Below are 10,528 nucleotides of genomic sequence, written 5' to 3' on the forward strand. Positions count from 1 at the left end.
TTGTGTGAATATCTTATATAGTGTGAAATAAGGAATTGAATTGAATTGAAATTGAACTTGCTCAACTTCCGCCAGAACATGATGAACTTCATATTCATATCTATTTGTCCTCTGTTTGGTTTTGGTTAAACACCATCTATCGCAGCAGTCCTCAGTTGACACAGTCAGTTACCCCTTGTGGCACTCTTATGTACTAGAAGAAAATTCATTTATATGTTGATATTTTACAGTTGAATTCAGCGATGGAGAACCAACAAAAATCGAAGTTAAACATCAAACAGCGCTTTTCCTGTGGCCTCGGGAACGTTCTCAACGAAATTTTCCGCCAAACGTACATTTCTTTTTCTATCATATTTTTGATGCAAGTGATTGGTTTGTCGGCATCCCAAGCCGGATTGGCTATGCTTATTGGACAAATAACTGACGCCTTTACCTCTCCAATAACTGGTTTCTTGGGCGACCGTGTGCAAATTCCATTTATTTCCAAAAAGCTAGGTCAAAGGAAGTCGTGGCACTTAGTGGGAACGGTTATGATGGCCGGTGGATTTCCTCTTCTGTTCAATCGGTGTTTAGTATGCAACGATTATCAGGGTGTCAGTTGGTTACAACCTTTTTACTATTATTGCATCATGGTTATTATAAGTCCAGCATACAACATTCTGGAGATCAATCATCTTTCCATCACCTTCACTGCAGCTGGGACAGTGCGAGAAGGCGCGGCGTTAACTGCTATAAGGTTACAGCAATAACACTATTTTTTTTGTTCACAATTTCTTGATTCTGGTTTTTTGGATTCTGTTCTCTGACTGAATGTGATCTCACCAGTGGTTATGAAGTGTATATTGATAATTAACGCAGCTAAAGCACGTTTTTGCCTCTGCTTTTCTTATTTTTCAAACCTTTTTTTTTTTATTTTTCGCTTTGAATCTCAAATGCAGTAACCTGATTTGACAGGCTACAATACCGTCAGTGATCAAGATCGATTACGTTCAGTTCAAGACGTGGTATATTGGAATAAAGATACCCTCATCCCGAATTTATGTCGTAAGAGTCGACCCTTTTTTTTTCTTTTTTTTTTTTTTACTGATATAGGACAGTCCTTAGTTTCGTTAGTGGAATATACGTTTATGTGGTTGCCTGGGGACTGCTTGGTCAGGATGGCGGAGACGATCTGGGGCCGGAAAGTGTAACACAGTTTGCGGTAGGTACCGAAATAAAGTGACGATATGGAAATTGCATTAATGAACAGAGCAATCTAGTTGATTGGATTAATGATGATGATGATGAGATTGAATTCATAATACCATATTGCTCCCGCACCCAACTAAACGCACGTTTTTTTATGGTGCCTGCATGCTTTTGAGCTATTTTGAAAAAAAAGCTCATGTGCCAGTGGTGTGAGCATATGTATCTTTGTGGCTTTGTAAGTTCGGATGTTTGTTGCAAGAGCCTGGTTGGAGGTACTATGAGTTGAAACTTAAACCCCATTTACAAGTGCTAAAAAATCAGCCCGGCACGTCCAATTTTTGGCACCATGCTTCGTTTACCCGTGCCGAGACTACCTCCCGGAGGTAGTCTCGGCACCCCTAAAATTTTGAGCACTGGTGCCACATTACATTTGGGACCAATACGTTTACACGTCGAAAATTGGGAGGGCCGTACCTTAAAATCGTCAGCACGGTGCCAAAAATTTGGCGTGTCGTGCTGATTTTTTAGCGCATGTAAATGGGGTTTTAGGCCGGAACCAATAACATCTTGGCATCTATTTTAACATGACATTGCTAAAGGACGAACAAGGGTACTTTGAGACCGCCATCTTGATTCTTCACAATTTTTTTCGTCTTTTATTACGGCTACAGGTGTTTAGAAGCATTACATTAAATATCTTCCTGATTCAAACGCTGTGTACAGTGATGCAGCTGTTTAAGGGTTCATATCTTAATGTGGATGCTGCTTCAAAACATCTCTGACCGAATTCGGCTATCGCGAACGGTACAACGCACTTATTTACGAGATGTGTTTCACCTGCTTCAAGATAGAGTATAAAAGATCATACATTTTCAAAGCTCTTCCAATGAAACAATAATTGATATTTAGATACGGACTTTAATTCGAAGGTATGCGGCCTATAAATTGTGGTTTTAGGTATTTGAAAGGCAGCTTATTTTTTTCGGACGTTGTACCGAGTATTGTTAACCCTGTAAACAAGCTTTATTCTCTCGCTTACAAAGTTCAACAGACCTTTTCGTTCCGGCAATTAAAACATGAATAAGTGAATAACATGATACGTCCTTCCTGCTTAATAAGTATTATATTATAGTTACTGAAACGTATTTTATTTAGTAAAGATGCGTAACTTAAGCCTGGTTTCCATATGATCGCTACGATCGCTGAGAAAAAAAATTTCAGCGATCGCCACGAATATAAGGAAACCACTTTCCATTGACGCGTAGCGATCGCAGCGACAACGATCGCTGAGATATAAAAAGTTCTATCTCAGTGATCGTTGTCGATGCGATCGCAGGAAAGTGGTTTCCATATGATCGCTGCGATCGCTGAACTTTTTTTTTTTCTTAGCGATCGTAGCGATCATATGGAAATCAGGCAGTTGCGACAGGGAATAAAATTGGAAGAAGCTAGTTGACACTAATTATTTGGGTGTGGCTCAAAAAGAGTAATGGGAAACGGCTTGTTTTGACGCAAAAGTGAAATAGGCACGCAATACGTGCTAACGTAAACAAGCAAGTAAACAAGCGAAGCGAGGCGAATGTCTGCCATGCGAACGTCATTCAATACTACATATTCTCCTTTATCGTTTTCGTAAAGTAGACCAAAGTCTATGAAACGTGTCTTCGGAATCTCACGCAAAATGTAGTGTTTTTAAAAAAACTCTTTTATTATTTCCAATTTGAACCTGAATTTGCATCGCATCATCATATTAACACATGCAGACTTTAAAAATAGAATACGCTCCCACGAAAAACTGAAATGGACCTCATAGACGCAATGGCAAATCGGAATCATAGTGTCAGGAATGTACGTGTAAAATCGATAAGAGTTTGAAAAGAAGAATGTGTATCAAGTTTAAGAGCCGCAAGATTTGTGTTGCTAGTAATCAGTGTGACAATAGTGATTTTGATTTTCACAATGCGGAACACAAGGAGTTGCCTGTGATAAAAATCTCTTCCGATGAAGGAAAAGAAGATTGTTTAAAATTGAAAACAAAAGGGACTCAAGCTTCTTTGGGAGCTACTGTGATAGCGGTAACAATTCTTCTTATTCTTTCAATTGTGTTTATTAGCAGAGTGACTGTTAATGTACTTGTTTTTGTATTGCGCGTTGTTTGTGTACAGTATGAGGTCCTTGGTCCGCGCAAGTCCGCGATGCCCTTGGTCCGCGACTTTTCCCAAAATTATGAAATATTTCGTCGAGAAAAAAAAATACATTGAATAATGAAAGATATCGTGATTTACAGATTAGCATTCTTTCATATGACGAAGTTTCGGCTTTCGTGCTGTGGGTGAAGACGCGAAATTAAAGTTTGTTGACGGGTAGGTTAATTTGTCTTTCTTGAAGTTTAGATTTTTGCGGCACCGTAGATTACATGGTCATCTTTACTTAGCCTGGAATAAATAAAACGCAACGGGAAGACGTGCCTTTTTGCAGAACAGGTTTTCAGATCAACTCATTTCTGCTGTTGGAAGCATATTGCTATTGCTATTGTTATCACTAAATTTCGCTTAGCGAGTCCAATTGGTCCGCGACCTATGACCTTGGTTGAATAAAACTTCCCAAAAAAAAAGCGACGGCCTCTGTTTTCTAAGAATGTTTTGAAAATCGTCCCTATACATGTCTACAAGTTCTCTTTTTTTAAATACCTCTAATACAAACAGAGTTTTTGGTAATTTTTTGGTTTTTTCGACCGCGCTGAAAACCGCTCGTCGACGCTCGTGAGGGAGACTTGAGGAGACTGTTGTCTGAAGTCTTTGATAGAAAAGAATATTATGTTATACCCACAACATCTTCCGAAAAAAACTTTAGCTTAATTGCATCGAGAAAAGAAAAAAATATATATGAAATATTGTGAAAATCACGTTTTAGTATGGAAACTATAACATTTTTACGTTTTTTTCGTGCTGCTTACCTGAGACGCGGACCAAGGACCACATTCGCCGACCAAGGACCATCGAAAACGGTCGCCTTTTTTCGAATTCCAAGCAAAATATTTAATTCTGGAACTTAGAACTTCAGGATTATCGAGAGGAACATAAAAGCTATCTTCAGAGAGTATTTCAGCTCGTTACGTGAAGATTCGGGTAAGATATTCAAGTTAATGACTTTTAGACGCGGACCAAGGACCACTTACTGTATATTGTGACGCGGTACATGTACGATCCTCGGCGTCGGGATTTTTTATTATCAGCAAGTTTTGTGTTAGGAGTGTTTTGATGTCAGTGAGGTGACGACAAGAAAAGGTAATGAGTCAATTGTACAGAAGGAAAATTGTTTTGTAGAGGAAATAAAACAAGTTGAATTGAGATCTCGTCGTAGGAAATTTATGTATAACAGTGTTGAATACTGTAGTATATCAAATGTTAATAGTTTATACCAATGTTCTTGTAAACAATGCTTTGCTATAGCACTTTATACAATGTGTTACTCTGTTATTATCCATGTGGATACTGGACTTCAAGAACCTGAACCCTATCTGCTCTTTCTAGTAATGGGAATACACTGTACAGTGTAATGGGTGTGAAAAGACATATTATGCCAGTTGATCTTCCTTAAAGTGAGAGTATCAGCGTAGCCGAGATAAAGCTTACTGTTTGCGTTGTAAGCAATGGTGTCCTATGTTGCAATTTGGCTGAGAGCAAATTTGTGTTGAAGATGTGCATTTCAAAACATTATCATGAAGTGACAGGATTTAATTTGTGGTGGATTGGAACATATTGTATAAACTGTGTAGTTCAGCAAAGAAGTAGAGTAAAGGATTTATCTTTTCTTGTGGTATATGATGAAAGTTAGGTGAAATAAGACTTGTTAAAAGTATCAAAGGCGTACAGACGTTTTTGAAGAAATTTGTAAAATTACACAAAGTAAATAAAATTGTCAAAGACTACAGTATGAAATACACTTTATATTATGCTCATGAAAATTGAAAGCAGTGAAAGAAAAAGATTGCGAGGAAACGCAGGTATAGTTCATTTGAGTATTGTGAGATGGAACCTCTTAAAAAGAAACATTTAGTTATAAGGAGAAAAGAAAACAGGCAGATCGGGTCTAGATTTTTGCATTGAACAGTATAAAAATAAAATAAGAAAAGGTCCCTGTTATATATGTTGTGTTTGTAATCGATTACCTTATACGAGATCAGTTGACATTTCTGCAAAAGTAAATATTCGTGTCAAAATTTTTTCAGTGTGTAGTCTTCATTTGATGGAAAACAGTATGTTTGTACAACATGTCACTTAATACAGACAATTTCTATCAAACCTCAGTGCCACTATTAACAGAGTTTGACTCAACATCCAATAAAATCAACCCAATGTAGAAACCCAGCAACTACCTCACAAACTACACTCACAAACTACACCCATCTTAGCAATCAACTTCAAATATAACTCCACGCCTACTTAACTTCAGGCATTTAAACTAACCCCTCAAATATACAATATCACTGAACTACCCACATATCTTTCATACACAAAACAAACTTCAAACATAGGGTTAGTTCAACCACGCCCAAATATACGCTCCCACAGCGTCTTGTCAGATATTGTGTTATTGAGTGGAATAACATGATATGAGTAGAAATATATTTCGGCAGTTTGATAATTTTCTTGGAAGCCGACATGAATGTTAGGCTATCAACCTTAACGTTGCTTGAAGTGTAATTTAATTGCAGATACATTTATTGTAAAGCCAAGGTGATTTATTAAAATCGTTTTACGAAATTTTCTTGTAAACAATTTGAGTTGTTTTAGGTACGAATTGTAAAAGGAACAAAGTCCAACATCTTCACGTGCAAATTGTGTGCATGAGTTATTTTTATAATTCGCGTACGAACCACGAAAGGGGCAAAGTCCGACACTTTCACGTGAAAATGTGTGATTCTACATTTCATGAAGGCTTTTCACAGTAATAATAATAACTTGAACGTATGAAGACATCTTTAGTTTTGTAACTACAGCCTAAACAAAGGCTCTTAATTTTCTTTTAAGAAGCAAAAACTCATACCACTCTCGGAATTCAGTGGTCAGAGTTAAAGACTGTTTCATTAAAGTAGAATCGCACGTGATAACCTCGTGAATAATGATGATGCCCGCGGCCATCTATCTACTACAATGATGAAAATCTTAGCTATTCAGTATTCGGCGACCTTCATTATTTTAAGAAACCATGAATAACCCTTGAATCCTTCGAGTCTTCCCTCCAAGCAACGTTTGGTGAGTTGATATTCATAGTACTTTAACAATTTGTTTATTTTGCACAAGATGTCTGAAGGAAAGACAAGGAAAAGTGAATTTATCAGATCAAATTAGCTATGCACTGCGGTTCTCGTTTTCATTAATGTACAGCAATACCCAATTTCGCACAAAACAATAGCCTTAATTTAGGATTAAGACAGTAGATTGCCGATATTGTTACACTGAAGCATTCAAAATAGCTCTGTGCACGGAAAACGTGCCTATGTTTGATAACTAGCTAGTGGAGCAGGTGTAATTCATTTTTTTAAAAAAAAGCTATAACCTTTTTACTAGAGTATTCTTAGGTATGTATCAAAAGTTTAAAGTGAAATAAAACTATATTTAAGTTTAAAAAAATTTTATTTAAGTTATTTTCAAATGTTTTTATTTCTTTCCCTTTCGACGCAGCATCTTGTATGGATTGTCACTGGTACAGGAATAGTCTTTACAGTCATTTTTTATATTGGAACAAAGGAACTAGCCGTACGCCCTCAAAGAAAGATCAGCAAACCCATGGATCCAGTGGTATGAAGTAACATAAGATATCGATTGCTTTGTCCTCGACGAATAGCTATCTTCCTTAGCCCCTGCCCATGGACGATTCGCAACCACGATAAATTATCGCAAGAAAGAGTACTTGTAACCTTTTTACGATATTGTTTCGAATGATTGGAACATTGTTTCATTGCAACCCTGTTTTGCGCTAAAAATCGTTGTTGCGAATCCTTCCTTATAACATCACCTTTAGCTCGGTATTATATGGACTTTTCCTGCTGAATTATGACGTTGATGTTCTTGCAAGGTTTGCCTGATATGTATGTATCAACACAAGAGAGAATAATCTCTCTTGATTCATATTTATTTTCATGAGAGCTTAATCAATAGTCGATTGCATTCACCTGGACCCCTCAGTTGTATCTCATTATATCCAGTGCTGTAGCAATTTGTAGTAATCATCGCACTTTATATTACCTGTAACAAAGTCCTATCACATGTCGCAATTCGCCACAAAGCCGTGTCGCACTTGGTGATAAAAAATGTCCACTTTGACACATCTCCCCAGGATGCCCATCTCCCTTTGTTAGAAAATATCACCGTACCTTATAGACCTAAACTTTCTACCAGTTAATCAAATACCTAATCTTGCATGTCGACAAGTATAAATATCTAAGAGTTTTTTTCACGTCGACCATGAATTGTCTCAAGAAGAGTTTCACAGTGATGGCAATTTTATGACATAAAAAAAACGTTTTTATCTTTGGCTAGAACGGTGAAGGATTATTTCAGGCTAGCCAGTCTGTTCATTCAATGGTCTTCGAACAAGTTGATGGTGAGTTGAATGAAACGGATTACTCTACCTTTAGTTCCAATCTTTCTGTTTTACTTTCGCCTCGCAGTGCACGTTGAGACATGTGCAACGTTAATTTTAGTATATTGAGGTCTAATTTGTCAGTAAAAGGAGACCTTGTCAATGTAACGATACCTAAGGTGAAGCTAAAACTTGTACATCAGCAGGGCCAATTTATTAGAACTTTTACAAGGCATAGTGTAATTTACAAGTGTTGCTATTGTTTTCATACTCTAAAACAATATATAGCTACGCTTGTGAATTACATCACTTGCTTACGGTATGTTCATTGCTACGCGTCACAAGTAACAACCGAGAAAGGGTCTGGGCTCTTTAGTTTCTCACGTGCAGTTGCTGCATGCCCATTATGGGCGCCTCATCTGGAGGGATCCTGAAAATAAAAAGATATTGAAAAAATATTTCCTTAACATCACGGGCCAGCATTGGGTAATATTGCAAGGTAAAATCAGATAAAGGAAAGAGAGCGGATGTCTTTTTACCTCTTGCAGTTAACAGGCATTCAGAAATTAAACACGATATCTTTGTGGAAAAGCTAAATATCAGTAATAAGACGAAAGACTGCAGGTTCTGTTAATAAGGTATAGAGAAAATTGAATTTTTTGAATTTTTTTTTTAAGATGCCAAGAGGAAAACTTCGACCATAGTCCATTCCCTTGTTGACATTTTTATGTCTTCGCTGGAAAACGTGGAAGTTGTCGATAACACAACAGCTGCTAAAGCAGCATCTAAAAATATAAGTCTGGTACAACGATTTGTGGAAGCTCTCTTTTCAAATGGCGGTGGAAACAGTCACGAAAATTCAGAGGACAAACTTCAAATTTCTGAAGTCACATCAGGAGCGTCAAGTAATCAAGAGAAGCCCGGAAGCGGTATGTAGAATGGTATTTGCCTTACTTTTTTTACATCATCCATGAGCGGGTAGTGTTTCTGACTTTAAATGTAAATATTCATGATGTTCGATCGATTTATCATCAACTTTAATTGTTATTGGCGTAAATAAACGTCATTTCAAAAGGAAACCTCGACTTAGCGGTGATTAAAATCGTGATAGCGGTCGCACGATGAAATTCTTTTTAACCATCATAAAGTGCAAATGAAGTAATTCTAGTGAGATAAACAAAATATTGAGGCATAATTGACAAGAGATGAGAATCCTCAGGCGTCCTGGTAGTTCAAGCGAAATGACGTCATTGTACGAATGTCCTATTGTCATTTCTCCTGTAGATCTGATAACCCAGGTAGCAAGACTGGACCAGGATCACAAAGTGAGTCTCGTCTTTCTCTTAGTAGATGCGCTTCTTAATAAAGAGAGTCAAAGGCAACCAGAAGCAACTGGCGTTACGGCCGAAGAAGGGTAAGTGGATCTTAAAGAGGAAAGTAACAAGCAGAATAAAAACACAGATTGTATTGTATGGTGAGCTTTTTTTCTTGACGTGAACACCCTGCTTTTTTTCAAGTACCCACGTGACGGTTCCTGAGTACAAAAGCAACACCCTGTTCTTAGGCTTCAAAATGGTCACAATTACAATGACCTGTGCGCACAAGTTTTCTGTTACTTCCGTGGCAATCCACGGCTATGAATACCCGCATTTCTGCCGGCTACGCTTACGTTTTAAAATGACGTCTGACAAGGAAAATTGGAGTAAATATGCGCTCATCAATACACTTTTGTGCTGATACCCAGAAACTACGGTAACCAGGCACCAAGTGTGATTACATAGCCTAAGGTGACGTGCATAAGTGGCAGTTGTTGTGAAAGGTTGAGGGCTTTCCAATCAGTTTCCATCCACAGCCTCATCACCGACTGCACCTCTCAGAGTTTTTTACATCGCCATCTTGCACCTGAAACAGTCTTGTATGAGCGTATTTTATTTCACCTTATTTTTTAGTTTTCCCAGTGAGTTAATCCTTGCTCAGATTACTGACAGGAACGGAACGAAAAATACAGAAATAATAGAGGGAAACGAAGCTCATAATATGAAAACAAGAGAATATGATTTAAATGGTGCTGACAGAGGATATAGCCGGCGTCGGAGAAGAGGCATGTCTTTGGCTCCAGAAGAAGTCTGTAAGCTTGGAATACACAACCTTGGTTACCAAAATGAAACCTGTGGGCTGGAGATGAGAACAAAAAACGAAGAAGACGCCACTGAGCCTGTCGGTGAAGGTGATGCAACTGTCCATGGTTTCGAAAAACAAATGTCAGCTTTTACAGAAACAACAACGAGCAAAAGAAAGAGTTTCTCTGTTTCGGAAAGGAATGAAGTCTGTAATTCAGGAATTTATCCCGTTGATTCAGAGATGACAGCATTTTCAGACAAAGAGACACAGAGAAAACTGAGCTTATCTGAGTTAGAAGAGAACGGATCTGAGAAAAAAGAGAAGGGAGATGAATCCAATCATAAATCGTGTAAATCTGCAATTACTGGAGGATCTGAAAAGAGGAAACCAAAGACGACGACAGATTGGTTGAAGACTCCTAGTGTTTACAAGGTTGGCATCTCTTAATGTGTCCAATGACTTTTTTGTTTTTTAATTTCACTTTAAGTCTTATCGGTATATCCCCGTATGAAATGACTTGCCTTTAAAGCAGCTGGAAGATTGACGTGTGGGGATAACATCATTTGTAATTTTACCGAGTAAACTGAAACTATACCGAAAGGCTAACCTTTGCCAACAAATTAAGATACCG

At 37.8% G+C, this 10,528-nt stretch overlaps 1 protein-coding gene across 1 annotated transcript; it reads left to right on the forward strand.

Moving 5' to 3' along the window:
- Positions 1-242: 242 nt before the first annotated feature.
- LOC140936820 (uncharacterized) lies at positions 243-10,187 on the forward strand. The gene is made up of 8 exons (XM_073386320.1): positions 243-736; positions 1,093-1,201; positions 6,876-6,992; positions 7,734-7,797; positions 8,454-8,705; positions 9,061-9,190; positions 9,726-10,037; positions 10,136-10,187. The coding sequence occupies exons 1-8, from the start codon at positions 243-245 to the stop codon at positions 10,185-10,187; spliced, it is 1,530 nt and encodes a 509-aa protein (XP_073242421.1).
- Positions 10,188-10,528: the final 341 nt, after the last annotated feature.

Source organism: Porites lutea, chromosome 5 (assembly GCF_958299795.1).
Source record: "Porites lutea chromosome 5, jaPorLute2.1, whole genome shotgun sequence".
Classification (NCBI taxonomy): Eukaryota; Metazoa; Cnidaria; class Anthozoa; order Scleractinia; family Poritidae; genus Porites; species Porites lutea.

Excerpts from the sequence above, each read along its gene's own strand:
- LOC140936820 (XM_073386320.1), top strand. The coding sequence starts at position 243 with ATGGAGAACCAACAAAAATCGAAGTTAAACATCAAACAGCGCTTTTCC. Across the intron at positions 737-1,092 it reads GCGGCGTTAACTGCTATAAG|GACAGTCCTTAGTTTCGTTA; the intron begins GTTACAGCAATA and ends TTACTGATATAG. Across the intron at positions 8,706-9,060 it reads TCAAGAGAAGCCCGGAAGCG|ATCTGATAACCCAGGTAGCA; the intron begins GTATGTAGAATG and ends TTTCTCCTGTAG.